Source organism: Motacilla alba, chromosome 19 (assembly GCF_015832195.1).
Source record: "Motacilla alba alba isolate MOTALB_02 chromosome 19, Motacilla_alba_V1.0_pri, whole genome shotgun sequence".
Lineage (NCBI taxonomy): Eukaryota > Metazoa > Chordata > Aves > Passeriformes > Motacillidae > Motacilla > Motacilla alba.
The window spans coordinates 2,820,469-2,848,014 of record NC_052034.1 but is presented as its reverse complement, the minus strand read 5'-3'; the positions used below and the strand labels follow the sequence as shown (position 1 = coordinate 2,848,014).

The following is a 27,546-nucleotide window of genomic DNA, read 5'->3' as shown; positions in this document are numbered from 1 at the left end:
GGGGTGGCTTCAGCTTTGGGGTTGGGGCTTTTTTTGTTTGGGTTTTTTTTTGGGGGGGGTGGACGTGGGGGCTACAACTCCATCTTTTCTCACTGGGTAAAAAGACAATGAACTGAGAGCCTCTAGCACAGCACATTTAATGACAGGCATGTGGATCAGTCATCTGGCTTTGTGTGTACCTGAATTTTAAGGAGGGTGGATGCAGCACTGTGCTCAGCACAGGCTCAGAGCAGGACACAGGCAGTGGATGCTGGAAGAGAAATGCAGCTTTCAGTGCTACACCAGAGTGGGGCTTCAGCCCTCACCTGCTGCAAAGTCCTTGGTCAAGGACAGTCAAAGCTCTGCTCTGAACTTCTCGTTTATCCTGTGGTGCCATCAACAGACGTGAAAGGCTGGATCTGGAGGACAAAGGATTTAATCCAGCACGATAATTTTATGTTCCTGTCACAGTAAATGGGAATATTTTACCGTGGCTCAGGCTTGAGCTGAACTGCTGCACAGCCATGACTTCCACGTTCTTCATTTCATTTCTTGCTGTAATCAGGATCTCTTTTGTTCGTGGCTGTAATAAAGGGGGAACCCAGATTGTAGGCACCAGCAATATCTGCAGCTCCAGAGCCTGAACCCAGAGAATGAATGTATCCTGAAAGCACAGCAGCTTTTTGTCCTCTTTTTATTAAGAGAAAACAAATCAAGGAGATGATTAGAGGAGAAGAAAGGTGCTGCACTGCAAAATAGTAATTACTTCAATTATGAGAAGTGTTTGTACACATGCACAGAGATGACCCCTTTTGGCAGAGCACTCGCTAACGTTAGAGCTGAGGAAACTCAGCCAGCAGCTAAATGGAGAATTCAAGTTGTGGGAGTCACTATGTTAAATTTTTTATTCGGTGTACACTAAACTGACTTTCCCTTGAAATGAAATTCAGTGCTGAATCTGAGTCATAAAATCTCCCTATTCAAAAAAGGAAAAAAAAAAAAGGGAAAAAAAAAGCAGTGGTTTTTGCATCATTATAAGGTTTAGATTAAAATTACATAATAAAATATTAAAGGGAAAAGTATTGAGTTGCCATGCAGCAAACTGGGCTGTGTCAAAATGTAAAAACTGTGAGTCAGGGAGAAGCTGTGAAGCAAGCAGGATGACATAGGGGAAGGGAGGCAGCGGGATCTGTGACTCAGACAAACATTTCAATGCAGGAGACACAGGCAAACAAAAGGATCCTGGCGCTTGTGATGTCAGCAAGCAAACGCTCCCGTTTGGGAATAAAGCCTTCCTACGTCTTGCAGTGCAGGAGGAGGGGGGAGCTGGCGCCGAGCTCTTGCCTACGTAGGCACGAGGAAAACCATCCATTAGGAATGTTGGAGCAATATTTTCAGGAGCCCTCCTGGATCCTGGTGATAGCTGCTATCTGAGGGGTTTGGTGATTATGGAAAAATCCATTTCTGTCAGTGCATTGTGCTGGGATTTAACACCCTCCACACGTCCTTCCGTGTGTGAGCAGAGTAACAGTGTGGCTCCCATATACTATTAATTTCAGCTGACTGGTGGTTTTAATTTTGTTTGTAGTAGAGTAGCATCCAGAAGCCCCAGCTGAGACGCTGATCCTGTTATAACAAGATAAATGGTCTTGGCTGAGTAAATGTTAGAGCTTCCAGTGTTATGGGCATTGTTATTCAAATAAAAAAGATGCACAGTTACTGGTTAACAGTGGGAGTTACAAAATGTCCAGAGGAAACATTGGAGGCTCTCTATGCTGAGGTTTTTTAATTTTTCACTCTTTTTTTCCTATTGAAGCTATTATAAAAATCAGCTCTGCAGACCAGAACTGAGAGAAGGATCTGTTGGCGGAGACAAAATTAGATTAAATGAGCCAGATTTCGTTCTCATCTGCTGGAGACAAGGAAGCTGTTCCAGGCTCAGAATTGCAGAGAAAGAAAAAATTTGACCGTTGCCTCACCAGTAAATCTTCCATGGCAAGTGGATTTTTTCCCATATGTGCTTGGAATTCTCATGCATGTCACAGCATCAGTGCCCAGGAGCGAGGGGCAGAAGAGAATTTTATTACTGCACAAAAAGTGAGATTCTAAGTAGCCAACCTCATGGCACTGCATCAAGAAGAAAATGGGTTGTTTGATTTGCTGCTTAAGTCCCAGTTTGCTGAAAGCCAAGGGCTTTGACTGTCATGCTGAGTTTGAAATTATTCCATTTTGTGGGGACGGCATTTACTTGTGGTGGAGGAACTTATTTTGTCACCACAACAAGAATCCAGATCCTACCACAGGCCTTGGCAACAGGCAAACACTGCGGTCGCAGGAGAATTCTCGAGCCCTGAGTCCTGCTCTGAAACTCTTTAGTTTGGACAGGCAAAATAACAATTTATTTGTTCCTGTTTTGATGTGTTCTGCACCTTTTCCATTATGAAGTACTGAGGAACCAGCAAGCCTCTAAGTAGAGTAAATTGAAGAAAACATGGAGAAGAAATAGCTTAACTGGAGGTACAAAGGTGTAGCCAAGGTTCAAGGTAGGAAATCAGTCTCCTCTTGAAGTCTGTCACAGAGTGATTGACTCGTGTGGAAAGGAGATTTGAGGAACCTGAGTGTGAATACAGAGCTAAGAAAAGTATATTTAAATTAGAACAACCATTTTCCCGTTCAATTTCAGTTGCTGTTCCTTCAGTCATTTTACAAGGGGACTAAATTTAGGATCAGATTTATTCTCAGATATTTCATGGATTAACAGCAAAGGTGAATCCTAACTGCCTGCTGTTTGAGCTCCACTCTTGTCCTGAACAAAAGGAGATCGAGAAGTTGGAAGGGCAGGTCCTTGTGCTCCAGCTTCTCCAAAGAGACTCTTTGCCATGCTCAGGATAATAATTCTTTAGAAAGGCACGTTAAGATGTTGTATCATGTTTTAACACATGATAATTCTATACGAAATGTGATAAGTTTAGAAGTATGGTTCGATGCTTTCTTAGCCTTGAGAGAAATGGAATAAACAGAGCGCTGACATGGCAGTAGCACAACTCTCACAGAAGGGAAATAACAGTTTTTTAAAAGGATGACGAGCAGGGGGTCAGCCTGTGTTCCCAAAGCAGCAGGGCCGTGCTGAGAGCTCCGCAGGGAGCCTGGCTGCAGGGGAATGTGGCGCTGGCAGCGGCCGGGAGCAGCCTGGCCAGCCCTCCTCCTCCGCAGCCCCTCGGCTCCAGGAGCCGGTGCCAGCTGCTCCCTGCTCCGGGCTTCCCTCTGCTGCTCCCAGGCTGGGCACTCGGTGTCTCGTGGCTGCTGGCCATGCGCTCGTTTGGGATGATTAGGGTCAGGGGAGCTGGCTTCCCTTGGCTGCTGCAAGATGCCTGCGTTAATGTTCTCTCCTGAAGAATGAAATCACCGGGAACTGGCCCCTTTCCCAGTACTGAATTTCACCCACAAATGCACCCACTGTTAAACTGTCAGCTCCTGTCTTGCTTCCCACAAGCAAGAAATATTCCTACAATATCCACTGTCTATCTGTGAGAGAGCCTAAGCTCTACAGTTTGAACTCTAGCTGTTGAAATAATAAATGGCATTAAAACCGATACTTCCATCATCACACAAGCAGTAAAAATGTTAGATTATGTGCCAAAATAATGCATAGAAAAGTCTGTATTTTACTAAGTCAGACTTCAAAAATTATAGCTAATACTGCTCATTTTTACAAGAATTACTTGGCATTGATTTAAACAGAGCCAAAGAAGCATTGGGATACTAAAAAAAAAATAAATCACATTTCAGTTTCGAACAATGAGAAGAGAGAATGTTTAAAATATTTTATAACATATATAGGGAAGTAAAAAGAAACTCCACAGACCACAATGAATGGTTCTAATGGGTCTGGATGTTTGTCTCAAAGGCCATGAATATGCTGTTTGAATGCTTGCTCAGTTTCCATTATTTTGGAGGTTTAAATTTCTGACACATATCCCTCTAATACTCTTAATTTATTTAGCGTGAACTGCTGCAATTTTAGCAACACAGTTACAACTCCACTCACTTAGTAATACTTTTTGTATCATATAAGTTACTAAATGAAAATGTTTTGGGCTAAAGCACAAGCAAGAAAATAATGTCTATAAAGCACAGCTTGTCAATAAGAGATTGTAACACTTTTTTTTTTTAAACTAGATAAACTTACTGCTTTCTACACTTTGATAGTAAACGTGTTACATCACAGAAATCTATGTCTTTAAAAGCTGTTCATTCATTAATTTGTGGAAGGAACACGAGTTTCTGTGGTTAAAGCATAGGGTTTGAGGCTGTTGAAAGAAGTTGGAATGAGCTGCATCAGTGGCGTTTGAAAGGGACACTGATTCAAAGCACACCCTTTCCTAAACAGGGGGCTGAATGGAAGGCTGAAAATGGAATTTTCCTTTGGGATGGGACTGGAAATTTCCATGGCAGCTGGAAGTGGGATTCAGGCCTGAAATCCCATGTTTTGCAATGGGTGGGGATATTTCAGAATAATCTTTGACTATTAATCTGGAAAAGCTGACTTGACCTCGAAAACTTAAGAAAAAAAAAATAATGAGAGAAAGAAAAAGAGAGAATGACTTTGGTGTTTAGAAACACCCTAAAAATCCTTATTATGGTCAAGGAGCCAGAAAAACTGTGGTGACAGAAGCTATTTAGCTTTTCAAAGCTGCAGTTGACCAGGCTGAACCTGAGAAAATGAACTGAAGTTTGGTGGATGTTGACTCTGTCAACAGGAGTCCTCCTGCTGTATTCCTCTCAAATTCCTGCTGTCTTTAGTCTTAAGCAACTGGAATTATTAAAACTGAATAGAGCTGCTAAAATTAATTCAGGTTTACTGCAAAAGCCCTACTTTTTAAAGAAGGAAGCCCTACTTTGAAGAGGCATTTACCATTGGAGTTTTGCCATTGAACTCATTTGTATGGTATCAGATCTTGTGTCACAGGTATGTTAGGTATTGGCCAAGCATTCTTCATGAACCCTGCCTGTCTTGTGCTTGTCAGCCCGCAGGAGTCACTTCCAAAGGTCACAAAGAATTAAAAAGCACTTATTTTTGCCCTCCATACAATTCAGGTCACCTCCCCAAGGCCTGTTCAAACCCTGCTTATTACTCAACAGCAAATGAGAAAGAGGAAGGCATCGTTTTAAGGCTAAAATGAAACAGATTTCTTCCAAAACAATACTGCAAAATGTTCTTTTTTAAAACAAAAAGCAACATTGTTAAGCTGGAAATGATGCAAACACCTGCATTTCCTTCTCACATGAGGTGCAAGCCTTATTCTCCATATGATTTCCAATGGTCTCAGACTCAGAATGATGGGAATTGTGAGATTATTCCGTCCACCTTCCCTCATCCCACAGGAGCCATCCACCCCAACGATATCCAGAGCACGATATCCACACGATATCTCAGAATGATGGAATTGTGAGTTTATTCCATCCACCTCCCCTCATCCCATAGGAACCATCCTTCCCAACAATATCCAGAGCACAGCCAGGCACTCTAAATTTAGCTCCCGGAGTTCCCGAACGCTCCAAACATTTCAGAACAGCGCCCAGCACACGCTCTGAGGGCTCAGTGGGTGCTCAGAGCTTCCTTTCCCGGGCAGGGTGGCTCCTTCTGGGGGAGCTGGCCACCGCAGCGGCCCCAGAGAGAGCAGGGCCAGCAGAGCCTCCTGCCTGGCTCAGCCACACCACCCACTGCCGCCGTCTGCTCCGTGTTCCAGCTTCACGGCGATGGTTTCCCACCTTTCCCTCTCACAAACAAATGCCCGCGTGGCTTGGAGCCATCAGCTCTCTGTTTAATATCAGGGCAAAACAATCCTGGCTTGACCGTAGTGCCAAAAGTTGACGAAGTGTCCTGAGCGTGGAGTTCTACTCTATTTCATTTTAATTAGTGTCTTCTGCCACGAGACAAATGATGAGAAGCACACGGGGACTGCCAAGATGAATCAAGGACATCTGGTAACTTTAACATTTCAGCATGAAACAGAGTAGGTATTACTCCCAGATACTCTTCCGTGCTCTTTGAAACAACTAAAAATATATATAAAATTAACAAAAATTTTAGGAAAAGGCTGCCTAAATTCTTTTGAATCTCTTCTTAGAGAGTTTTAATTGCTTTTTTTTCATAAAACATGAAGGTGATCTTGCATCTGTTGAATTAGCTGTGACTTCCCTGAGACATTGTAATAATAGGAATTTTTATAATTCAGATCATATTACATTAAGATTATCTGGATTATAGTTTCTTAGAAACTCCAACTGCCTCTGGATTCTGAGGGAAAAACAACTGATCATGAAGTGAAAACTGCTTTGTGATACTTGCATTGATATACATCCTCCCAGGGCTTGTGACTCACTGATGATGCAGAACACACAAACATAAAAAAAATAAAAAACAAAATCCAGCAATGGCATCATCAGCTGCAACTGGGAGCTCTCTCTGCTCCAAAAGAACTGCAATGTTTCTTACCCTTCAATGTTTCTTACCCTGCAAACCTACCTGGTACTCACTAAATAAACGAATGTTAAATTGAAAATAAAGAAATGGCATAAAGAAAAACACTGCTTAGACATAACCTTCCAAGACAAGCGATGTGATTTTCTGTCACTGTCAGCTGTGAAGGACTAAGACTAACTGTGACAATCACATTTTTAACTCTCAGGGCTTTTACATATTCACAAGATCACAATATGATCAGTGAATGCGGTTGCTGGAAATATTCTAAAATTAGTTTGCCTCTGAAATAATTCACCAAACAGAGGACAGATTTATAGGAGCACCCTGACATGCAGAGGTAATTGCTACAATGCAGAGAACAACAGGTTTCAGCAAGATATTGTCCTTGTTACAAGACATAAAAATTTGAGGATCTTTTTTGCATATGAGGCTCGTGATTTGGCCATTTTTCAAGGTATATCTCACATTAAGGATATCGTTCCCTCCCATGTGTACAAGCTATTTTAAATGTGTGGCAATTATACCTGTTCATTAATTGTATTTATGGACCTGATAGCTCTGAAAATAGCTTTCCAGCAGCAATGAATAAAACAAGCCAAAATGCCTTTCACAAATGAAAGACATTTATTAGACAGCAAGAGAATTTTCACTACCGTTTGTCTCCCACTGACAGGTTATCTTTTAAGTTTTAGTTGGTGTAGCATCTTCAGCTCCTCACAAATTCTCCTTTGCCAGAACATGGAATGAGTAGATACTGTGCAATATGTAATTTACCACAGGATCATAGAAGGATTTGGGTTGGAAGGGAGCTTACAGATCATCTGTTCCAACCCCTGCCATGGGCAGGGACACTTTCCACTGAACCTGGGTGTTCAGAGCTGGCCTTGGACACTTCCAGGGATGGGGCACCCACAGCTTCTCTGAGCAGCCGGGGCCTCCCCACCCTCACAGCGATGAATCCCTCCCGAACACCTGAACTAAACCTACCCTCTTCCTTCCTCATGGCCACTTCCCCTCACGCAAACGCTCTCCGATGTCAAACCCGCTCTCCGAGGCTGCTCCTGGCCCCGGCGCGGGCCGCGGCTCGGCGGGACAGCGCCGTCCCCTCACGGCGGGGCGAGCCCGGGCCGGCCCCGCGCACCCTCCGGCAGCCGCGGAGGCGCCGGCGCCGGCGGCGGAAGCTCCAGGGAAGCCCCGAAGGAGGCAGGGATTAGGTAACGAGCGATGTGCGCTCAGGTTTCCTCCGGGTTCCTGTGAGGAACCTACGCGTCTGGCTGCCTTCGCATGACTCATCACAGCGGCGCGGCTGCCGCCGCTCCCGCTCCCCCGCCAGCGCCGCGGCCCGAGCCGCCCCCTCGGGCGGCCGCCGGACCCCGCCGGGCCCCCCTCAGCGCCGAGCGCGCTCCCGGCGCCCGGGCGCGCCCACCCTCCCCTCCTCACCCCCCGCGGCGTGCGCGGCCCCGCGGGCCCGGCTCGGGAGCGCGCGCGCAGGCGGCGGGCGGGAGGGAGGAGGAGGAGGCGGCGGCGGCGGCGGCGGCGGGCAGGGAGCTCTCTGCGGGCGCAGTGCTGATCCGCCGGCGGGCGGCCGGGAATGCGAAGCGATGGCCGCGGGCGGCTCGGGCAGCGGCGGCGGAGGCAGCGCGGAGGAGAAGACCTACCGCCGCTTCCTCGAGCTGTTCCTGGGCGAGTTCCGCGGGCCCTTCGGGGCAGAGCCGGAGCCCGAGCCGGAGCCCGAGCCGGAGCCGGAGCCGGCGGCCCCCCCTCCCGCTGCCGAAGCCGCGGGAGACGCTGACGAGGAGCCCGGGGCAGAGGGAGAAGCGGGAGCGGCCGCCGAGGCGGAGGAGGGAGAAGGCGGCGAGGGCGATGCCGGCGACCCTCAGCCGCCCGCCCCGCCGCCGCCGCCCCCGCCGCTGCCCTCGCTGCCCCGGCCGCTCTCGGAGTACATCACGGAGGAGGAGGTGGAGGGCGAGTGCCTGGACCTCTGCCTGCAACAGCTCTACAAGTAGTGAGTGCCGGGCTGAGGGGAGCGGGGCAGGGCGCGGGGCTGAGGGACCCCCGCGTGTGGGGCTGAGGGACTCCCCATGTGGGGCTGAGGGGACCCTCCTGCGTGGGGCTGAGGGACCTTCCAATGTGGGGCTGAGGGACTCCCCATGTGGGGCTGAGGGACTTTCCAATGTGGGCCTGAGGAGACCCCCAGTATGAGGCTGAGGGACTCCCCATGTGAGGCTGAGGGACCCCCAATGTGGGGCTGAGGGACTCTCCAGTGTGAGGCTGAGGGACTCCCCATGTGGGGCTGAGGGACTTTCCAATGTGGGGCTGAGGAGACCCTCAGTATGAGGCTGAGGGACTCCCAGTGTGGGGCTGAAGGGAGCCCCTAATGTGAGGCTGAAGGACATCCCAGTGTGTGGCTGAGGGGACTCCCCAGCGTGGGGCTGAGGGAGGGGAGCAAGGACAGGGAGGATCCCCGAGGCAAAAGAGTTCAGGACTTCGGTGGTGCTGAGCATCCCGGGGTCACAGCGTCCTGCTCCGTGCGGCTGCCCCTGCCCCAAGGAATCCTCTGCTCTGTGCCCTCTGCTTGCCTCTGGCCGGGACAGGAGAAGGGAAGAGACAAGGGAGAGCCACGAGCATCCATCTGGAGAGCAGCTTGCTGGGGAGGGAGAGCGATGGGGGAAATGTCTCACGCTCTGGTGCCAAAGCAAAGAGGGGGGTTTGCCTGTGGTTGATTGTGCTGGGGCTTGAAATTGAAATGTTCCCCCTGTGAGGGCTGGTAAATGGGGAAACCTCTGCCAAGAAGGGGAAAGAAGAAGGGGCAAGGAAAGAGAGGCGGTCCAGTCCCTTCACCCTTCCAAAAAACCACCGCACATGGAGAAAACCACACCGTGTATTCACAGACCGGGGAGAAAAGAGGAGTAGAAAACCTTGGGAGAAAGCTATCCATAATCATGGGGATTTTTCTGCCGTCAGCTGGGGAAAGCCGGCTATACTCGGTTCTGTACGGAGGCAGTTTCCAGATCTGTGCTTTCTAAAGGCTGGTGCATAAAGAGGAAACAGATGGGATCTATTCCCAGTGTGGAAAGTCTGTGGACTGAAACCTAAAGATCAGTTACCAGTGCCTTGTATTGTGCTCAGCTCCGGCTTTGAAGGCTCGAAATAGAAGCGGTTGTTAGTGGCAATTCTTTAGGAACCTTTTTAAACTGATGCCACAGGAGGAGACAAATGAAGCTGTGAAAATCTGCACAGCACACCGGAGAGATTTTCTGCCATTGAGCCGGTAATTGTAATGAGAGGTGTTACTCAGTCGCAGAAATAAATAAATAAAGAGAGAAAAGAACCGGGTTTTACAACTGCATGGTCTGTTTCTATCCAGTTCTCATCTGCCCTCTGCGTTTGTGGACGGTAGGGACAACACAATGATAGCTGCAGAGGACAAAGCTCTCCTATTCACACATGCTCGCCCTGCCACCTTTGGAAAGTCTCTGGAATACAGCAGCACATTCATAGGATGTGGTAGAGAGCAGAGAGGCAAGTCCCTTCTACCTATTTAGGACGTGTTTTGTTGGGTTATTTTTAAACAGGCTTGTGAAATCCAAAGTCACGATAGTGGGAATAAAGTTTCGGACATGGAGCAGATTATTTGAAAGTATTATTTGAAGTGTAGCTATGAAATGATTTTGAACTGGAATTCCTCCCCAGCCCCTTCTGTCTCTGCCTGTCCCCATACCCCAGATTCCCCAGTTTCTGAAGCTCTTTTTCATGGCTGAAATTAATAAGGGAAAAAAAAAAAAAAAAGACCTTTTGAGAGGAATCTTTTTATAGAGACAGCTCTTGCCAGGTTGTGGCTCTTTGGGTTTTTTCAGCCTTCAGTATAAATCTTTGGATGGTAACTGAATGAAGCATCCCCTGGCTTTGTTTGTGGTGAAATCAATGCAGGCTTCCTCCTCTAGGCAAAAACCTAGGGCCACCTCAAAATCAAGGGAGCATGGGATTACGGTGTGAGAAAACTGTTTCCTAAAGGCTTAAATAAAACATTTTAAAATATTTTAAGCCACATCTAACAACTCCTAAGACAGAACTAAACTGAAATAGCTTTTTCTTGAATGGTGGTGGAATCTGAGGTAAGTGGAAAGATGCAAAAGTATTCTTCAGGTAAGGCACTGTATTTTTAGTTCACTCTCCAGTCACCAGAGAAACTTTAAATGTGACAAGATTATAAAAGAGGCGAAAGCAGAATGTTTTCACCCTTTGCAGCCAAGGGCTCAACTGCTCAGATGGTTCCAGAGGTGGGGAACTTGATTTGGATGAGTAAAGCTGCTCTTGTGCCAAACAGTTATGAAAGTGTTAAAATAATAATAAAAAACCTAATTAAAAAAAGCACATGAAAACTCATGTAAAGGGAATATTTCCTTGGCTTGTCATTAGCAGGAGAGGCCATTCTGAAGGTATGTTTTCTACAAGTATGTATTAGACAAATGACTGGTTTGCATTCTATGTAGCATGAAGATAAAACCCATTGCTGTGAAAAATCCAACAGCTGGTTTTCAGCTATTTTAAGCACAGAGCTTTAGATCTTTTTGAGGAAAGTAAGACCATTTCAGAAATGAGAACATATTGCTAATCATGACAAAATATAATGTTTTTCTGCCACTGTGTAGATCAGTATCAAAGAGTTCTTATTTATGAGATTTTCCTGCTATTTTCCAAAAGACTCATATTCCCCTTTGAGGTTTCCTGTTCCTGTTTGGTTTGGTTTTGTTCTTTTTTATTTTTTGTAGAGGCAACATATGCTTGGAAAATTAGATTATTGTAATCTTTATATCTGTCTAAATGCCACAAAATGGGCACTGTGTGTTTTCTTAGTGACCCTGCACAGAATGAAACCCATCAACAGGAGGTGCATTCGATGGAGAAAAGAGTCAGAAGGGGATTGCCTTGGAACATTGGCTGATAACCACAAAATGAACTTTCAGGCTAGAGCTACACCATATTATTCAAGAGAAAAAGATAATTTACAGAGCTTCTATGTAGAAACAAACATACCAAGGCCTTAAAACATTCAATGTGAGACCCCATTGCTTGCTCCTGCTGAATCAGACCTGATTTCTGACTCATTTTAAAGGAGGGAGTTACTAACTTGAGTAACAAAGTCACATATCATGCTCTGGTCTCTTCCTCTTCCTACTGATACTTTTATTAAACCTGACACATTTAAAGAGCTGGTTCTTGACAAGACCTCTGAAAAACAAATCAGCAAAGTTGTGCTTGCCAAGAGAGGACACAGCCAGACTCTTACAAGTTGTGTCACCAGGAAGCACAAATTTGTCTTGCTGCTACACTCCTTTTTTCCTTTTCAAATGAAATACTTTGAAAAATTCAACTGTATATTCTTCTTGCTTTTCTTTTTCTCTCTTTTTTTTTTTTTTTTGCCCCAAGCTATTGATGGGAACAGATATAATTGGTATAATTCCTAGGCTAAGGTTTATTTTCAGTAATTTTGGAGGTACAATATTTTTGCTTTCAAAAGTTCATTTAGGAATTCAAATTTCATTTGAACAAGCTTAGAAAGTAGCCCTACTTCTCCAGTGCTGAGTTTGCAGAAGATGGTAAGTAAAATAAAACTGAAATTTATTCTTATGTCATCTTAAGTGCTTAACTAAGTCCCTGATGACAACATGATTATTTTAAGGATTGCAGAAGCCTTGCTTTGACTTGGAACATGAAGGGAAAAGCTTCTAAGCACTGTCCTTTTACATTTCTTCACAGAATACAGTGCAACATTCACAGAATGCTTAGATTCAAACGAAACGCAGCATTTGAAGTGAGTTCTTTTAATTGATCCTTTCTTTCTCTTCACGAGAGAAAATATTTTTTGCTTATGGATTTCCCACAGTCTTACTATAAAGAATCGAAAAAGGCAATGCAGGCTCACCCCTCTAACTCTGGAGTTCTGTGAAATGTGGACAGTGCATGAGAAGGGAGGTTTTGCCCCTCAGCTTGCAATGTTAAGCTAAAGACCTTCTTGTGGTGATTTTCCATGAGCAGAAATCCTTTTTTTTAAATAAAGTAAGCTGTTGAAAACTGTTCTTTCTGCTATCTTCATCTCTGTTGAGTGGAGAGATGGAATTCTTTCCCTGAAATAGCAGATATGCATGTTTTAACTTGCTCTCTAAACCCCCAGCACATGAAAGCTGGCACTGTTGTCACCTAAAGTTGAAATTCACGTATGATGCTGGATGGGCTTTCTTAGCATCATATTAAACAGGCTGCCATGTTTTACCCCTTCATAATTTGTCTTTTATAATCAATTCTATTGATTGCAATCTCAAAGCCCTTTTAAGAAATATAATTAACTACTTGCCATGTCTAATATTAATCACAAGGACCAACAAAAAAGTCATTGCATCCTTTTTAACGTGGTGCTTTTTTCATCATCTTTTGTGAGGTTTTACAATAGAAATGATAATGTTGGCCTGTGCCCCCAGTGAATGACAGCAGGAGATACTGGCTGCACCTGGCTGGGCATTTTCTGTGGTTAATGAGATTGGATAGAGAACATTCAATTTAGCCTCCATATTAGGAATATTTAGTCCAATCTAGGCTTGGATTAGATATCAGGAAGAAATTGTTCCCTGTGAGGGTGGGGATGCCCTGGCACAGGGTGCCCAGAGCAGCTGTGGCTGCCCCATCCCTGGCAGTGCCCAAGGCCAGGTTGGACAGAGTTTGGACACCCTGGGCCATTGGAAAGTGTCCCTGGCCATGGCAGGGGTGGCACTGGAAGAGCTTTAAGGTCCCTTCCAAGCCAAGCCAGTCTGGGATTTCCCACCCCGAGGCTGTGGCTGTGTTGACTCTCACGCGAGCCCCTCCAAGGTTCGGAATCCCTTCCAGGGGTGGCTGTTGAGCTGGCTGGGTAGGGCTGAGGATGCTGACATCACAGCCAAGGGGTTCTGGTGTAGAAATCCTGGTGTTTCTCTGTGAATGAATCTGAAATCATCCCACAGGAGGGTGTGCAGAGAGTCAAGAGCTTCAGTGTTGCTGGTGGGACCTTGTCACTCTTGAAAAGAGCCCATTTCTGGGTGCTGGTGGTGTCATGGCACACACATTTCATCCCCTTAGCCTAGAAATCACTATCATCTACAATTAGGTGGTGTTTAGAAATAAACAATTTCCAAACACAACTAATTCTCTACACATTGAGGGATTCTTCTTGTTGTTTCTAAGGCACATTCAGCTCACCCTCCCACGCTTTTAAAAATACTGAAGGAAATCAAATATTTTGTTACTTATTTAAAAAAAAGGAATATCAGCTCAAATGAGCTGTCTAAATTGCAGATTTACATTTTGTAATGGTTTAACATATAAGGTGACATTTCAAAACTTCCTACTTTATGATTAAAAGGATGCTGAGTTTTTCAAGCACGAGGGTGACTATGCTTGGAAGTTGCTTTATATAGCATTAAAAAAATCATTCTTAGTGAACAGATTATGGAAATATATTCATTCCACTGCTTTTATTTCAATGAACGTTGCTGGTAGTACAACACATTAAAGGGAATTAATGTTGTTAGGAGCTTTTCACACCAAGATTTTTTTTTGACCCAAGAGCAATTTGCACAGATTCCGCTCCTCCTAAGTGAGGCTGTTTGCTTTTGAGTACAAACTGACTGAAGAATTAGATCTGTGCTAACACATTCTTTTTTTGGACCTTATACAACCACTCTTGAAACTAAAATCTTATTGGCCATTGTGTGGAACTGCTTTTGACTCTGCCTTTTGGATGTGATGAACTTCACTCCTCTGGAGAGTTTCTCTAGTAATTCTTTTTTGCACAAAACACTGCATAGAACATTTTTATCCTTAAAATCCCTCCTTGTAACTGCCTGTAGCAGTGGCAGAGTATTTCTTCACCGGTTCCTTGAAGAACTCAGAAGCAGTTCTTTTCATGGAAGGTTGGAGTTTTAGTTTGCTTTGCATTCTGTGAGCAGGAGTTTCAGCGCCTTGGCTGCTGTCTCAGTGATGTTTGCTCTCATTCATTTTTGTTGTCTGGCTAAATTGCTTACATGATCACATTAAAAGCAAAAGCAACAGGGCATGCAGTACACAGATAATGAGAATACTATTTATTACTATATTTGATACCCTGAAATACTCTCGGGCTGTTCCACACCATTTTCTTTCTTTGGTGCCTGCTCTTTTTTGGTTTGTTTTCTCCTCGCTGTCTAGGAAAGACATGTGAGGAAGGGGATGAAATGGAGTTAGCAGTTTAAAACATTAGATGTTCTTTGAAGCATGCTGCAAGACCGTCTTATGCAATGCAATCACAATTATGTAATGCAAATGATTATAAAAATAAATGCATCCTGGACAATATGTGTGTGAGACATGTTAGGAACCCAAGACTCTACTAAATGGCCATTACTACAAGTTGTACTTTAGGGCCTTCTGTTTGGGTTGGCTGAAATCTCAATTACTAACCAAATATTCCAGATTTTTGTTGTTATAACGCACTAGTGATTAGATAAAATGATTGCAGACTGTGGACTTGTTTTACAGAAACATTTTCTGCCGTGCCTTTGTACTTCATTAAGAAGAAACAACATTACCCGCCTTTAATAAGACATTTTATAAAGAAGTAATCATCAGAGCCATAAATTAGGAGTGCGTGGGAAATAGCTGCCCTTGGGTACTTCTATAATTAATACAGAAGTTAAACAAGTTAACCAGATTGCAGGATTACCTCAGTTTATGTTTGTATTGGATGGAAAACAGCTGAGGGCAAGTAATGATTGAGTAACTGCAGCAGCAACTGGAGCTGTGGTGCTGCTCCCAGCCCTGAACTCTCTGTGCACCCTGGCCTGGCTGGGTTTTGGTGGCAGAGCAGGATTACGCAGTGGGCTGCTAAACTTTGATCATGGCCAAATGGGTTTGGACGCACACAAACCTGAAGCGGGAAACTGCAATTACAGGAAAAGGAATATTTGATTAATTGGGTCAAATTGTGGGCAGCCCCTTAATTTTCTCAGAGGGTGGGATTTGGAAGCTATTTTTGCTGGCCTTTGATGATCCAGTAAAGCCTGTTAAATCGTACCTAACAAATTTTTAACTTCAGTTTCTTCTGCTCTTCATTTACAATAAAGAATTTGAGTACTTTACTCATTTGAGAATATGATTTTTTCCTAGGCTCTGTACTTCCCCACGATGTAACTAATAATAGAAGCAGCATGTAAAAATAGGCCCTTGGCATTTTAACTTCTTGGCACTTTCTCCAGGGCTGTTCCTTCCACCTCAGGCTATGACCTTCTTACTGAGGTTCAGAGAGCTGAAATGAACGTGGTGAGTTGTTCCTCCTCAGTGTTACAAACACAGTGCTCTGCATGTTAGATTAATTACCTGCCACGATGATTCCATTCCTTCAGTCCTAACTCCTGGTTCTGCAAGGCTGAAACCTCCCATGCTCTAGTTGAGAATTAAACAAATTTTTGTTGTTTTCTTTTTCTCAACAAAATAAATATTAAAAATAAGACATTTGGTTTGTTAGTTTGTAATAGATCACCTGAAAAGCCAGGGAAACATTCCTATTGGAACCTCTGGGCCCAACAGTGATAAATTATCTAAAATTCCAACTTGGATAAAAAGCAGGAATTGAGTAAGTTACAAACTAAAGGTACACACTTGTACACAGCATGACATATATTTTAAACTAAGGCTTTTCCAAGCTTTTCCTATTGCTGGTGTCATTCTGTTTGTCACGTCATGGCTGTGTTTGAGGAAATATTGATTAATTAATGTATTTATTAATAAGGGTCCCTGTCTAAAACAAGTTTATGCTTTCATCTCTCTCTTATTACCCCTTTCTTCTGAAAAGGTGGGTAAAACCCAAATATTTGCTGATGAGGAGTCAGAAGCTCAGTATTTTTGGGGATTAGAGGAGCAGCCCTGTTTGGGACAGATGCACTTTGGGATGTTGGGCTGTTCTTAGTTCTGCTTTCTCACCGGAGTTTGCTTCTCAGAGACTGAGGGATCTGCCTGGTGTGACATGAACTTAACCTCTCCTCTTCTCGGCACTCCAAAACGTTCAAATTTTAAAATAGTCAAAGTATCAGAATCTATAGGAAAATGAACTGATCCTAACCTGAAGTAGGGAAGTGCCCCCAGTAGAAATGAGCCTTGATAAAACAGAAGTGTGAGCTTTTAACCTTTTACCTTAGTGGCACAAACTGCGTAAATCGATGGAAATGATTGTCTTCTATATAAACAGAGAGTGAGAGAGATCACTGCAAACCTGGTGCAGCTCCCTGTGGGATGAGTGGGGAGAGCAGCCGCAGGTTCTGGGATGTGTGTCCAGGCTGGGGAGGAGCTGAGCCTGCATTCAGTGACTGCTCCCCTTCCAGTGCACTGAGAGCCAATTGAAATGCTTTAAAACTCCTCATTGCTGTCAACTTCTCTCCCTTTGGCTGATTAGGAATGACCCAAGTGATCATACAGAATTCTTCAAATCTCCCTAATTACATTGTATGCTAATTTTAGAGAGGTTTTTTTGGCTTTTAGATATTTTCACGATTCACATTCACTTTGTTTTTTCCTAAGTGCCAGTGCTGTCCATGACATACAATAAAGTCATCTCCAAAAACATGAGCCAAGCCACAAAGTTCTAAATCTGGCTCTGGGGATTAGAGAAAAAATAGTTTATCCTACAAAATTACTAAATATCCTAAAAGTATTTCTCTCCTCACCCGAATTTTACAAACTCTTCCTGTGTCTTGGGACATGCAAGTAAAAAGGTTTGTCAATGGTGAATATATAGAGTAGAATACAATAAATCTGAAAAATACTTCCTAAATTCATCCTAGCTGGTTGAAAAATTAATGGAGAAAGCAATGAGCTCTAAATATTTAGATTATCATTCTTTAAAAAAGCTCTTCTTCCAATTCTGTTAATGTAATTCTATATTAAATAGCTTTAAGAAACCAATTACAAGATATATATTTTATACATTACAAAATATGGGATTTACCTAATAAAAAGCTAGTTTTTCATTAACATATTGAAAACTATTCCATTTAATTTATTGTCCTCTGAAAACTGATGAATTTGTGCAATTCCTGTTTCCATGCTCTGTCTGTGCATCTTAACAGTAATGGAAACAAAGGTTGTAAGCTAAAATATGAAATCTGGAATTTACACCTTGTGGAGAGGGTTTCATTTTTAATTTTTCTGAAATAGAGATAACAAAGAACATCTGTTGGGGAAGTACAAAAAGAAGAAGGAAAGCACTTTGAGGAAGTCTGCTTTATGTTTGTGAAGATATGAGACCCAGCTCATCAAGGTGGCGTGAAATAATAAAACAGAAAGAGGAAGAAAGAGTTAAATAATACCACAAACCTAAGTGACCCCCCCATTCATTCCTTAGAGAATCATTGTCAGTCTGTGAAAGGGGCTTGCAAAATAGAGAAATTCCTCCATTTTTTATCCTGGCCCAGTTCCTGAGCTGAAGTTGGTTACACAGGGCTGGCTTTGTGCTTGGACATCCCTGTGAGGTAGCAGGGCTGTGCTGTGATTTAATTTGGACAAGGATTTGGTGCTTTCTCATGCTCTTGCCTTCATGGGGGTTTGCTATTCATATCCTACTACCAGCTCCAGGTGCTTTTCAGGGAGCTGTTTCAGGCTGCACACAAAGGATTTTTGGAAAGACTGATAAAATAATTCCACCGTCTCCTCTCGGTGTGTACGAGGTGTGACAGTGCTCGTTTTGCCTGTGGCTGTCTGGCAGACAGAACACAAAACATTCAGAGGTGTTAAACCCTGGGAGTGATCCTGGTAGCAGCAATAAACCCGGGAAGTTCCAGGGCAATGCCAAGCTCCACAGCGTGTCTGGAGGTCAATCTGCATTTTTTACATGTCAAGGACTTCCAAGTTATGTCAAAGGAAGTTTAGGCTAAATAAAAAGGCACAGGATATGACCCTCAAAAACTGCTGTTCTTAAATCCAAGAATAAACTAACACATCCTCCAGTCTCATAAACCCTTATGTCTCAGAAGGGAGTTAATTAATTTACTCTATATTTATCCTTTCTTTTAAGGAAGATGATTTGTTTTACTTTTCTAGGAAAAAGGAAGGATAAATACATAAAGCAGGGCAGGAGGTTGGAAAAATTTATAGAGGGAAAAAAAGAGAAAAGAGCAAGTCACTTTCGGTTTAAAAGTAAACATTCCAAAATTCTTCTCCACTTAAGAGAATCCTTTTCATTCTTGATCTTTTCTCCTCACCCTCTGCCAGTTCAGTGACAAAGTTTTCATTTCTGTAGCTATAAATTAAATTACATTTAAATTTAAATCTGTAGCTATAAATTAAATTACATTACATTTGTGCTGCTGCTGCAAGTACGAATCCAGTTGGGAGTCTTGCTTTCCTTGTACCTCTAGAGAAGTCCCACATAAAAATGGCATTTTAAAATGCCATAAAAATTCCTAAACCAGGAATATGCAAGTGAAAAGGTGAATTAGAAAGTGCTGCCAAACCAAGTAATCACTGTATCACCACTTAGCTCAAATGATACAACTGATGTAAATTTAAAATAATTGAGAAGAAACTCTGGTGTTGGGTTGGCTTCTGAAAAACGGTTTTGGAAACATTTTAGACTTCTGCTGTGCTATCAAGAAGCTTGGAAAGTTTCCTTATAAAAAGAACAAACTGAAATTTCAGTGGGGCTGTTTTCCAACAGACATAGCAGTCACCAATTAACCTTCAAGAAGAAAGGGGCAGAATGAGAAAATGTAATAGACACAGTATCAATTGAAAAGAATTTAAAAAATAAAATTGTGAGTGTAATTAGACCTGAAGCATTGCATCAGCTCAAACAATTAAAAGGAATTGCCAGGATGATCACTTCAGTTACCTTCTCTAAACAGGCTGTGTTTAAACCTCCCAGTAAAACACTGATTGCACCTAATCACCCAGTCAGTTCTAGTTAGAGGCTGGACAGCTGAAATCCATGCAAACCACAGCACTCCTCCCTGAGCACTGTGAAAAACTGGATATTCTGCTTGATCCCTTGGGGAGAACTGCACCTTTTACCCTGCCATGCTCCCTTATTTATTCAATGATGTAGCTGTGGTGCAACAGCTGAAATATCATAACTATGGATTTATAGAATTGTCATCTTTCTCAAGTTTCAGCATTCTCTTTTGCCAGTGTTCAGTGTTTCTTCCATGACAAAGGCAGTCTGACAGGGTAAACAGTTGGTACAAATTGTCTTGTTCATCCAGTGTTTCTGTGGTCTAACCAGCCAGAGATGCTTTTATGTTTCCAGGAGCAGTTTGAAAAGATAAATCTCTCATTCTCTACCAGTCCCTATTGTTGTTTTATACATGGGAAATAAGAATTCCTCATATTTTAGAAACCTCACGGCAAACAGAAGGACACTGACATGGCAAGTTACCCTGAATGTGGTGCTGATGAACTTTCCCCAGTTTGGCTGGGATTGGTAATGAGTAGATTGGTTCTTTCTGACATCTAAGAGAAATTGGTAATTGTTAGATTTGTTCCTCTTTTGTAAGGGACTTGGTTCTCTGCTGCTTGCTGGCAGAATTGAAGTGTGGAGTGATGTGTTGGCCTAATATCAAAACAAGGATTTACAATATTAAGTATATTTATACAGCATATACACTTTATAGTATGGTATATTAAGTCTATTTGTAACTCCCCCAGCTGCATGTTCCAGCCCACATGCTGGGATATCCTGTAGAAGAAAACATTCCACAAGTATTATTCTGCTCCACAGACTCATCTGTTCTTTTCCACCTCCTGGATCCAAAGATAGTTTACACATCCCTGTTGTGTGAACGCAGCCAATTGTATGAGGATGATGCCTCTCTCTGCATTTGCTTGCAAAGATTCATTATTCACTTGGTGTAACCATAATCTGAGAAAAACCAAAATATATGCATGATAAGGCAGGATTTTTAACACAGATGCAAGGCTGATTAATTTTACTGGCAGTTTTGCTGCTGCTCTCTGTGTGCAGTTATAAAAGCATTGTAGTACTCTGTGAAAAGAGGAGAGACTACTACTGTGAGTATGAGTAGCAAATGCAAGCTGCCAGCCTCACTTAGAGCAAGGGGAAGTGACATGATAAGGAAATTTTGCACTCAAGTGTCTAAAATTGTTGCCCTCATCACAACACTGGTGGGAACAACAAACTGGGAAAGTTCCTGAAAAATGGCAGCGTAAACAAAGCACTTTGGGAAGTGTTGCCCTTGATATCAGGCCTGAAAATATAATTCTGGTTATTTTATTTCTGCAAAATATTTGCCATGGTGCTCAATAATAGGGGGAAAAAAAGCACACAAATGAACAGCCCTGTCTAGAACAGCTTTTATCTCTAGCCAACAAGCTTGCCCATGAGCCACCAGTAAGGTCAAATGAGTTTTCTGAGTTAAAAATAACCTGATTGGGATCTTATTAAAAATACAGAATTGGTTAAATGATGTGTTGGTGTGTGTATGCAAGGCCCTGTGGTGGGTTTTTTGTTCTGAATTAAGAATGTAGGAGAACTGTGATGTTTTCCTCTCCACTGTGTCTCAGAAATGCCACAGGAACTGAAATAAGCTGTCCAGGCTCTGAGGTGGTTTGGAGTAAAAGTGAGGGAGGGAAGAGTCAGAGGTGATGCTCAGTCAGGATTTAGGCCTTGCCACCTGCAGGGAACAGACCTCTCCCAATAAACTGGGAGTCCATTGTGTAAAAACCAGTGAATGGGAATGTCCATTATGTAAAAACCAGTGATAATCTGTGGGACTCTAAACCCATTTACTGTGCTCCTTAACTCACCAGATTTGCTCCAGTGATAACTCCGAGCTGTCATCTCCCCTTTTCTGAAAAATCCTTAGCCCTGAAGAATCCAATCTGGCTGGTACATAATCCTAAATGGCCACATTGGATATGGATTCTGCCTATCAGTTCTCTCCCTGTTTGTCTGGATAAGTTTCATTCAAGCCCTATTGATCACAATTAAGGGTTGAAATTAGAAATTGACTTTCATTAGCTCAAGGCAGATTAATCTCAAGGCACTGGAGGAGGTTGTACTCACTTTCTGTTAGCAAAGTTGACAGTCAGGTTCAGCTGGAATCCAAAAGTGCAGTGGGAAGGCTGTATCCCAATATCTTAATGTGACAGCTACCAAGGGAATTACTTTCAGAAGCAGGAGAAGGGAAACTGGAAACACTGAGGGGGTGGATGCAGACAGATATGACAGGATTCTAAGAACCTGGGATTCCTGACAGCGTAGGCCTTCAGAGCCCACCCACTGAGCTTTGGCAGGTAATAATCTAGGAAATTATAATACACTTATTTTAAGAGAATCCGTTGAGATGTTTGATCCCAGATCTTCATTACACGTACAGCAAGGCTTTTGCTGCTGGAGCTCTGTTATTTTCCCAATTATCTTGAAGGCAGGAAGAGATTTCAGAATGGATTTCGTAATGGCGTAGCATCCAGTGAAGTGAGCACAAGTCTGACCACGTTCTGCAGAACCTATCATCATGGATTCCTGTAGGAAAAAAATGTTCAGTCAACTTGGATGTGCTGCTCCTGAATGGAGCTGGCTGAGATCCTCGTGCTCTGTGTGTGGGTAATGATACTGCAAAAACCTGGCACGGGGAGGAATCACTGCAACTAAAGAGCTGAGATTTACACCCCCCCCAAAACTGCTGGGTTTCTCCAGAAACTCCTCATTTCAACAGAGCAACCCTGTGCAAATGATGAAACGGAGTGTTTACAAACAGTGGAATTGGTGTTGCACTGCTCAGCCCATTCCTCTGACACAAAGCCACTGGACAGCTTTGTCTTACAGCTCAGATGAAGCACAGGGGCTGGATCTGTGTGCTCCTACAAAAGCCTTCCTTCTCCCCCCCTCCCAGCCCCCTGAACACATTCTGAATCTGGACTATAAAGCAGCGTGTGTGTAACTGGGGAAAGAAATGGAATATATTTCCTGGTGACAGGGGAGTTCAGGCTCTGCTGGGACAAATGGCAGCGCCTTTAATGAGCTTCACGGTGCAAGATTTAGTGGCATGGTGGAGGAATTCCTGTCAGAGTGGGGCTCTGATAGGACTTATCAAAGAGTACATGCTACTTATCTATCTTAGGCAGGGAACTCTAACTCCCTTTAACTGTCAGCACATCTATAATCCTTCCAAGTCTGGAATTGTTGATAGAGTGCCAAATATCTTGGGTTATGGATTGCCAGAAAGAGGGAGATCTGTGTTTGTAATCTCAAACAAAGCAAATGTAGCTGTTTAATGAAATTCTGCTGAGCTTTTAATATGGCATCGTATAAGCATGGTCTGTTGTGGGTTTTTTCCAGTATTGTTTTGGAGATAAGACAGAGGGATGGGGATATAGAGAGATTTGGGGATTATAGCTACCTATCTACAGATAGATAGCACAGGAAAACCCAGCCATTTATGTTGTTATTTTTGCATGATGGAAGTCTTAATATACACGCTGGAATGTTCTGGTCAATTAGTACCTTTGTGGTATTATGAACATGGTGTTAAAGGACATAGGAGATGAGACAATGTTGGAGCATTCAGCAATGAAAAAATAACATCAAGAAGGACAAAACAGCCTCTGCTGAATGGTGTAATCAGCAAGGAGGCTATTTTAATTCTAATTCTCCATGAATCAACATCTGTCTGCTCGCTGGTTTATCTTTAAAGGCATACACACACAGAAATGAGCATGCACAGGCTCTGGAAATAAATATATTTTAATTTAGAGCTGATTGAGGCTGTGGTTTCCCTCCTGAAACACAAGTCCTGTGCTAAATCTCAGCACAATTTCTGCCAGCTGCAGTAGCAGGGTTGAGCTCAGGGTTCCTGTTCCCTTCCCCAGTGAGTGCTCATCTAAAATTCCCCAGCACTGGCACTTCTGCTGGTGATTTACGTGGCAGCGCCAGTGGCACACGAAGAACCTCAACAACGTCCCCAATTCCTGTCATCCCCGTTCCTTGCCATGTGAGTAGGAGCTCACCACTTCCAGCCCTCTTGCTGCAGCTCCCATTAACTGTGGAGATTCTTATGGAGAGGGGCACTGCACCTCCTGCCCTTACCCTGCTGGAAGGTATGGCTGCTCACAGGAATAATCACAGCAGATGAGTAATTCTTGTTCCCTGATCAAAACAGAAAAACAAAACAAAAGGGTTATCAGGCACTGCCACAGGCTGCCCAGGGAAGTGGCTGAGTCACTGTCCCTGGAGGGATTTAAAAGCCTTGTGGATGTGACACTTGGGGACATGGGGTAGTGGTGGCCTTGGCAGTGCTGGGGAACAGTTGGACTCAATCTTTAAAGTCTTTTCCAACCTAAATGATTCTATTCCTTTTTTTTTTTCCCTTCATCCTTAACAAAGCCCTTGGGCTAACAGCTCCTACAAGCCTACATTTTTCTTCATTTCCTTTTCAACTCAAGGGTAATAGCAGTTAAATCTAGTAAAATAAATGTTGATTGATGGAGTTTATTCATCATGCCAGGCTAATGAGGCATCATAAATATATTTGTGAATGTGTAAAATCCATTGGGGGCAATGGCTTCAGTTGGATAAAAGATACAAAATCTTCTTGTTTCACTTGTCTTGGAGGGAGAAACCAGCTGAGCATGTCACTGTTGATTCAGAGTTTTTCAACCTTCACTGGTGCAAATAGGTTCTTTTTCAAAATTCTCCAGAGGAGGAACATGACAAAGCAAGCCTGTCTGGTTTTTGAGTTTATCCCCAGAGATGCAATCAAACAGCAGAATCAGATCCTGAATTTCAAGCAGGAAAACACATGAACATTTCCATTTTTCTCCTGCTGACATATTTTGTTTACAGAGCTGTGGCTGACAGGACTTTTGAGGCTCATCAGTGTCCTTGTTTCATTAACCCATGTTTGCTACAGAACTGGTTTCTGCTCTATAGGAAAAGAGTAGGGTTCCCATATACACATAGCACAGTGTATATTGATAGTAAACCAGATCTTGACCTAAAAAATCCCAAAATCTGCAGTTAATGGTTTGAAAATATCTGCCTGTGTTTAGTTTGTCATAATACAGGAAATTACAAAGGCAATTGGAAAGCTGGAATTCCTTTCACATGGGCTGCTCGTTTGCATCTTAATGAGACACTTTCTCATTAGGCCAAGAAATGCAGGTCAAAGAACCCCGGCAAAATCTGATAATTTTGCTTCTCTGTACCCCTGCTCATCTCAGGAAATTTGGTTTGAGTCAGTGAATATGGACTGTCAGTTAATTATTAATATTATTTGTGCAGAGAAGAGCAAATTGGCTTTTCCTTGCAAAAATACCTCACCACAGTATCTGTGCCTTAAATCAGTGAAAGGTTTGTTATTTGTGTTGATATCTCACTGTGTTTTGCAAAGTTCAAGAGAATAATGTTTCAATATCATGTTCCTTTGGGGATGATGATTGTGCTAGTTAAAATTTCCTGTAAATTGAAATGTTACTTTTAAGGTCATTATTCTTCATGCATAAGAATGGAAAGAACATGATGCATTTGTAATGGAACAGAGTATTGCTGTGGAAAATGTCAATTGTAAATTGTTCCTCTCGTGTATACAGAGGTTCTGATGTCAAAGGTAAATGTTCTGCTGTTAAATGGAATTTCTTTAGCTACAGAAAATGTTCTCAGACTCAGCCCTCATCTTCTGAGGATCAGCTTGTCTGATTTGGGACTCAGCTCTGAGAGCCTGACACTCACATTTATCATGAGCAGCAAAGCCAGAGCGAGTGGCAACATCCTGACTTGCCAGAGGAAATTTTCTTCCTGTCCTTCTTCCATTCAGGTTTTTAATGACCCTTCTGTCCTGGAAGAAGTGTGCAGGTGTCCTCTTGGCCCAGGCATAGAACAAACAACTCCAAGCCATAAACAGCAGGTCAGGGCTCCTCTACTGGATTTTAAAGTAGTTCAGGTCATCATTTCCCATCAGCAAAAACTGGAACTCTATCTGAGGGTTTTGACCCTAATTTTCCTGGGATGTGACCATGGAACTGAGACATTTACTCTGAATTGTGCTGAGTTCTGTGCTGACTGCCCTAATCTGGCTTTGCCACCAGGAATGGGCTGCATCCCACAACATTCCTGGCTGGAAACGGCCCATGGCATTCCACCCCCATTCCTGAGAGCAGGAGCCTGACCATGAATTACTGCACTGGGGAAAACACAGATTAAACCAGCAATTCATGTGATGGGGTGAGCACAGAGGAGGGAAACTGCTTTTTTAAGCTCTGAAAATGTTCTCAAGACTTAGGTAAATCTTTGTCAGTCTATCAGATTTAAACATTAGCTCCTCGATCCCAAAACTTGCTTCTGCCAAATTCCAATTAGCATTTTTTTGAGGGGAAAGGTTGAATTTTGGCTTTGCCTTGTGAAGGCGTGCAAGAGCAAACAGCATATCCAGTATATTTACTTTTTAAACAACATAAACTCTTAGCTCTTCCTCCAAGAGCAGCTGTTCTATTCCTTTCATGGGTTTTTATTGCCTTCTGTGTACTTTTTCTTGTTTGTCTGTGCTGGGAGGGGAAGTTGTGAGGAGAGAAGCTGGACTGAGATCCCAATCAGAGAAAATATTCACGCAGGGTTTATAAAGCAGGATAACAACATCCCTGCTTCCAGTAACTACCACCACTCTACTGGCTTTATTTTCCTTTAGTGAAGAGTAAACTGCCTTTTTAATAGACCTATTCATTATAACTAAGAAGAATGCTTCTCCCAAGAGGCAATAGTCTGCTCAGAGCCCAGTATTTTGTGTGTGAATTTAGGATGGAGGTTTCTTTCCCTCATGCATCCCTTTACATTAACCTACAGTGTGATTTTCCTGCCACTTTGTCACCCTCACCCAACAGCCTGACGTTGCTGCCACTAGGTTTATTCCATCCTGAGTAAATATTATATTAAGATATGTCACTTAAGAGAAGGTGTGTATAGCACTGTTTAACTTTTAAATGCTTAACAGATCAAAATAATGAAAATAAATTGCTCCCGAGTTAAGTATAGGAGGAGGCCCATGAATTTTAAACAACTGGCCTCAATTATCCTTCCTCCTGTGGTGCCTCCATTCAGATAAGCCTGCAGCAAAGCACTTGGCCTAAAGATGTTCATATGCTGTGGTCTCTCCATGGAAACCGTCTCAAACCAGAGAAAACAATTCCATTTTTAAAAAGGCTGAATCTCCTTTCCAGTTGGCTCCTAAAATAACTTTGAGCTCAGCCTCACACGTGCTAACTGCGAGTTAATTCGGCGAGGGCTGAGGGATGTTGTTAGAACCATTTTAAGGAGAAAGTTGGGGACACTGCTGTGACAGTCACTTCAGCTGCCAGTGTGGCCTTAGAGAATGATCTGTTCCTTCACCACTGCATTTTCGTGTGGTGGCCCTTTTGGAAAGCTGAGGATTATGAGCTTTCCTAAACTCATATTGTGGAATCCTGGCACCGGTTAACTGTTTGCTTTCTTTTCCAGAGGCAGAAATTACAGTTCAGGTTCTTTCTTTGAGCTCTTTCAGCAGCTGAAGGTGAATGACCTTGTCTGTACTTCCCTGTTCTCTGCAGACAAACCCAAATTTTCTCAAACACATAGGAAAGGGAAAGAATCACCACTTTGGTTTAGTCATAATTAGCCTGAATAGTAAGCCCAACAGAGAGTTTCAGTATCTATTAAAATTAAATATGTATTATAATCTCCCCTGGAACTGAATACTGATTTATTTTGCATCATTTTTCCCTCCATAGCTCTTGCACAGTAAATTTGCCTTAAGAGAAGGTTGTATTTAAGAAAATAACCCAAATTATTCTGACCATATGTCAGGGATACCCAGCATGTCTGCATTTTACAGACATGACAGCTTGATCCAAAAGACATAAAAAAGCCATTCTTGTTTTGGTGATTTTGGGGAAGGAGTGCTGTTACAAGCAACCTGGCTATTTTAGCAATACACTGGTGGCACACAAAGCCCCCACTGTTCACAGGGTTGGGAACTGGGACAAAAAGATAAGTCAAGACTTTCCTGACTGCATGCCAAATCCTTTGTGAACTGTCTGAA

The 27,546-nt window shown here is 43.0% G+C and overlaps 1 protein-coding gene across 4 annotated transcripts in view; it reads left to right on the top strand.

The window, feature by feature from the left end:
* Nucleotides 1-7,955: 7,955 nt before the first annotated feature.
* Nucleotides 7,956-27,546, top strand: part of PPM1E (protein phosphatase, Mg2+/Mn2+ dependent 1E) — a 61,419-nt gene continuing 41,828 nt past the window's right edge. For all 4 annotated transcript variants that reach the window (XR_005259402.1, XR_005259400.1, XR_005259401.1 and 1 more), the window contains exon 1: nucleotides 7,956-8,471. Coding sequence is in view for 1 of the 4 variants with exons in the window: in XM_038157723.1 (XP_038013651.1) it covers nucleotides 8,068-8,471 (404 nt within the window). In the remaining 3 variants the exon portion in view is untranslated. The remainder of the gene's footprint in view (nucleotides 8,472-27,546) is intronic.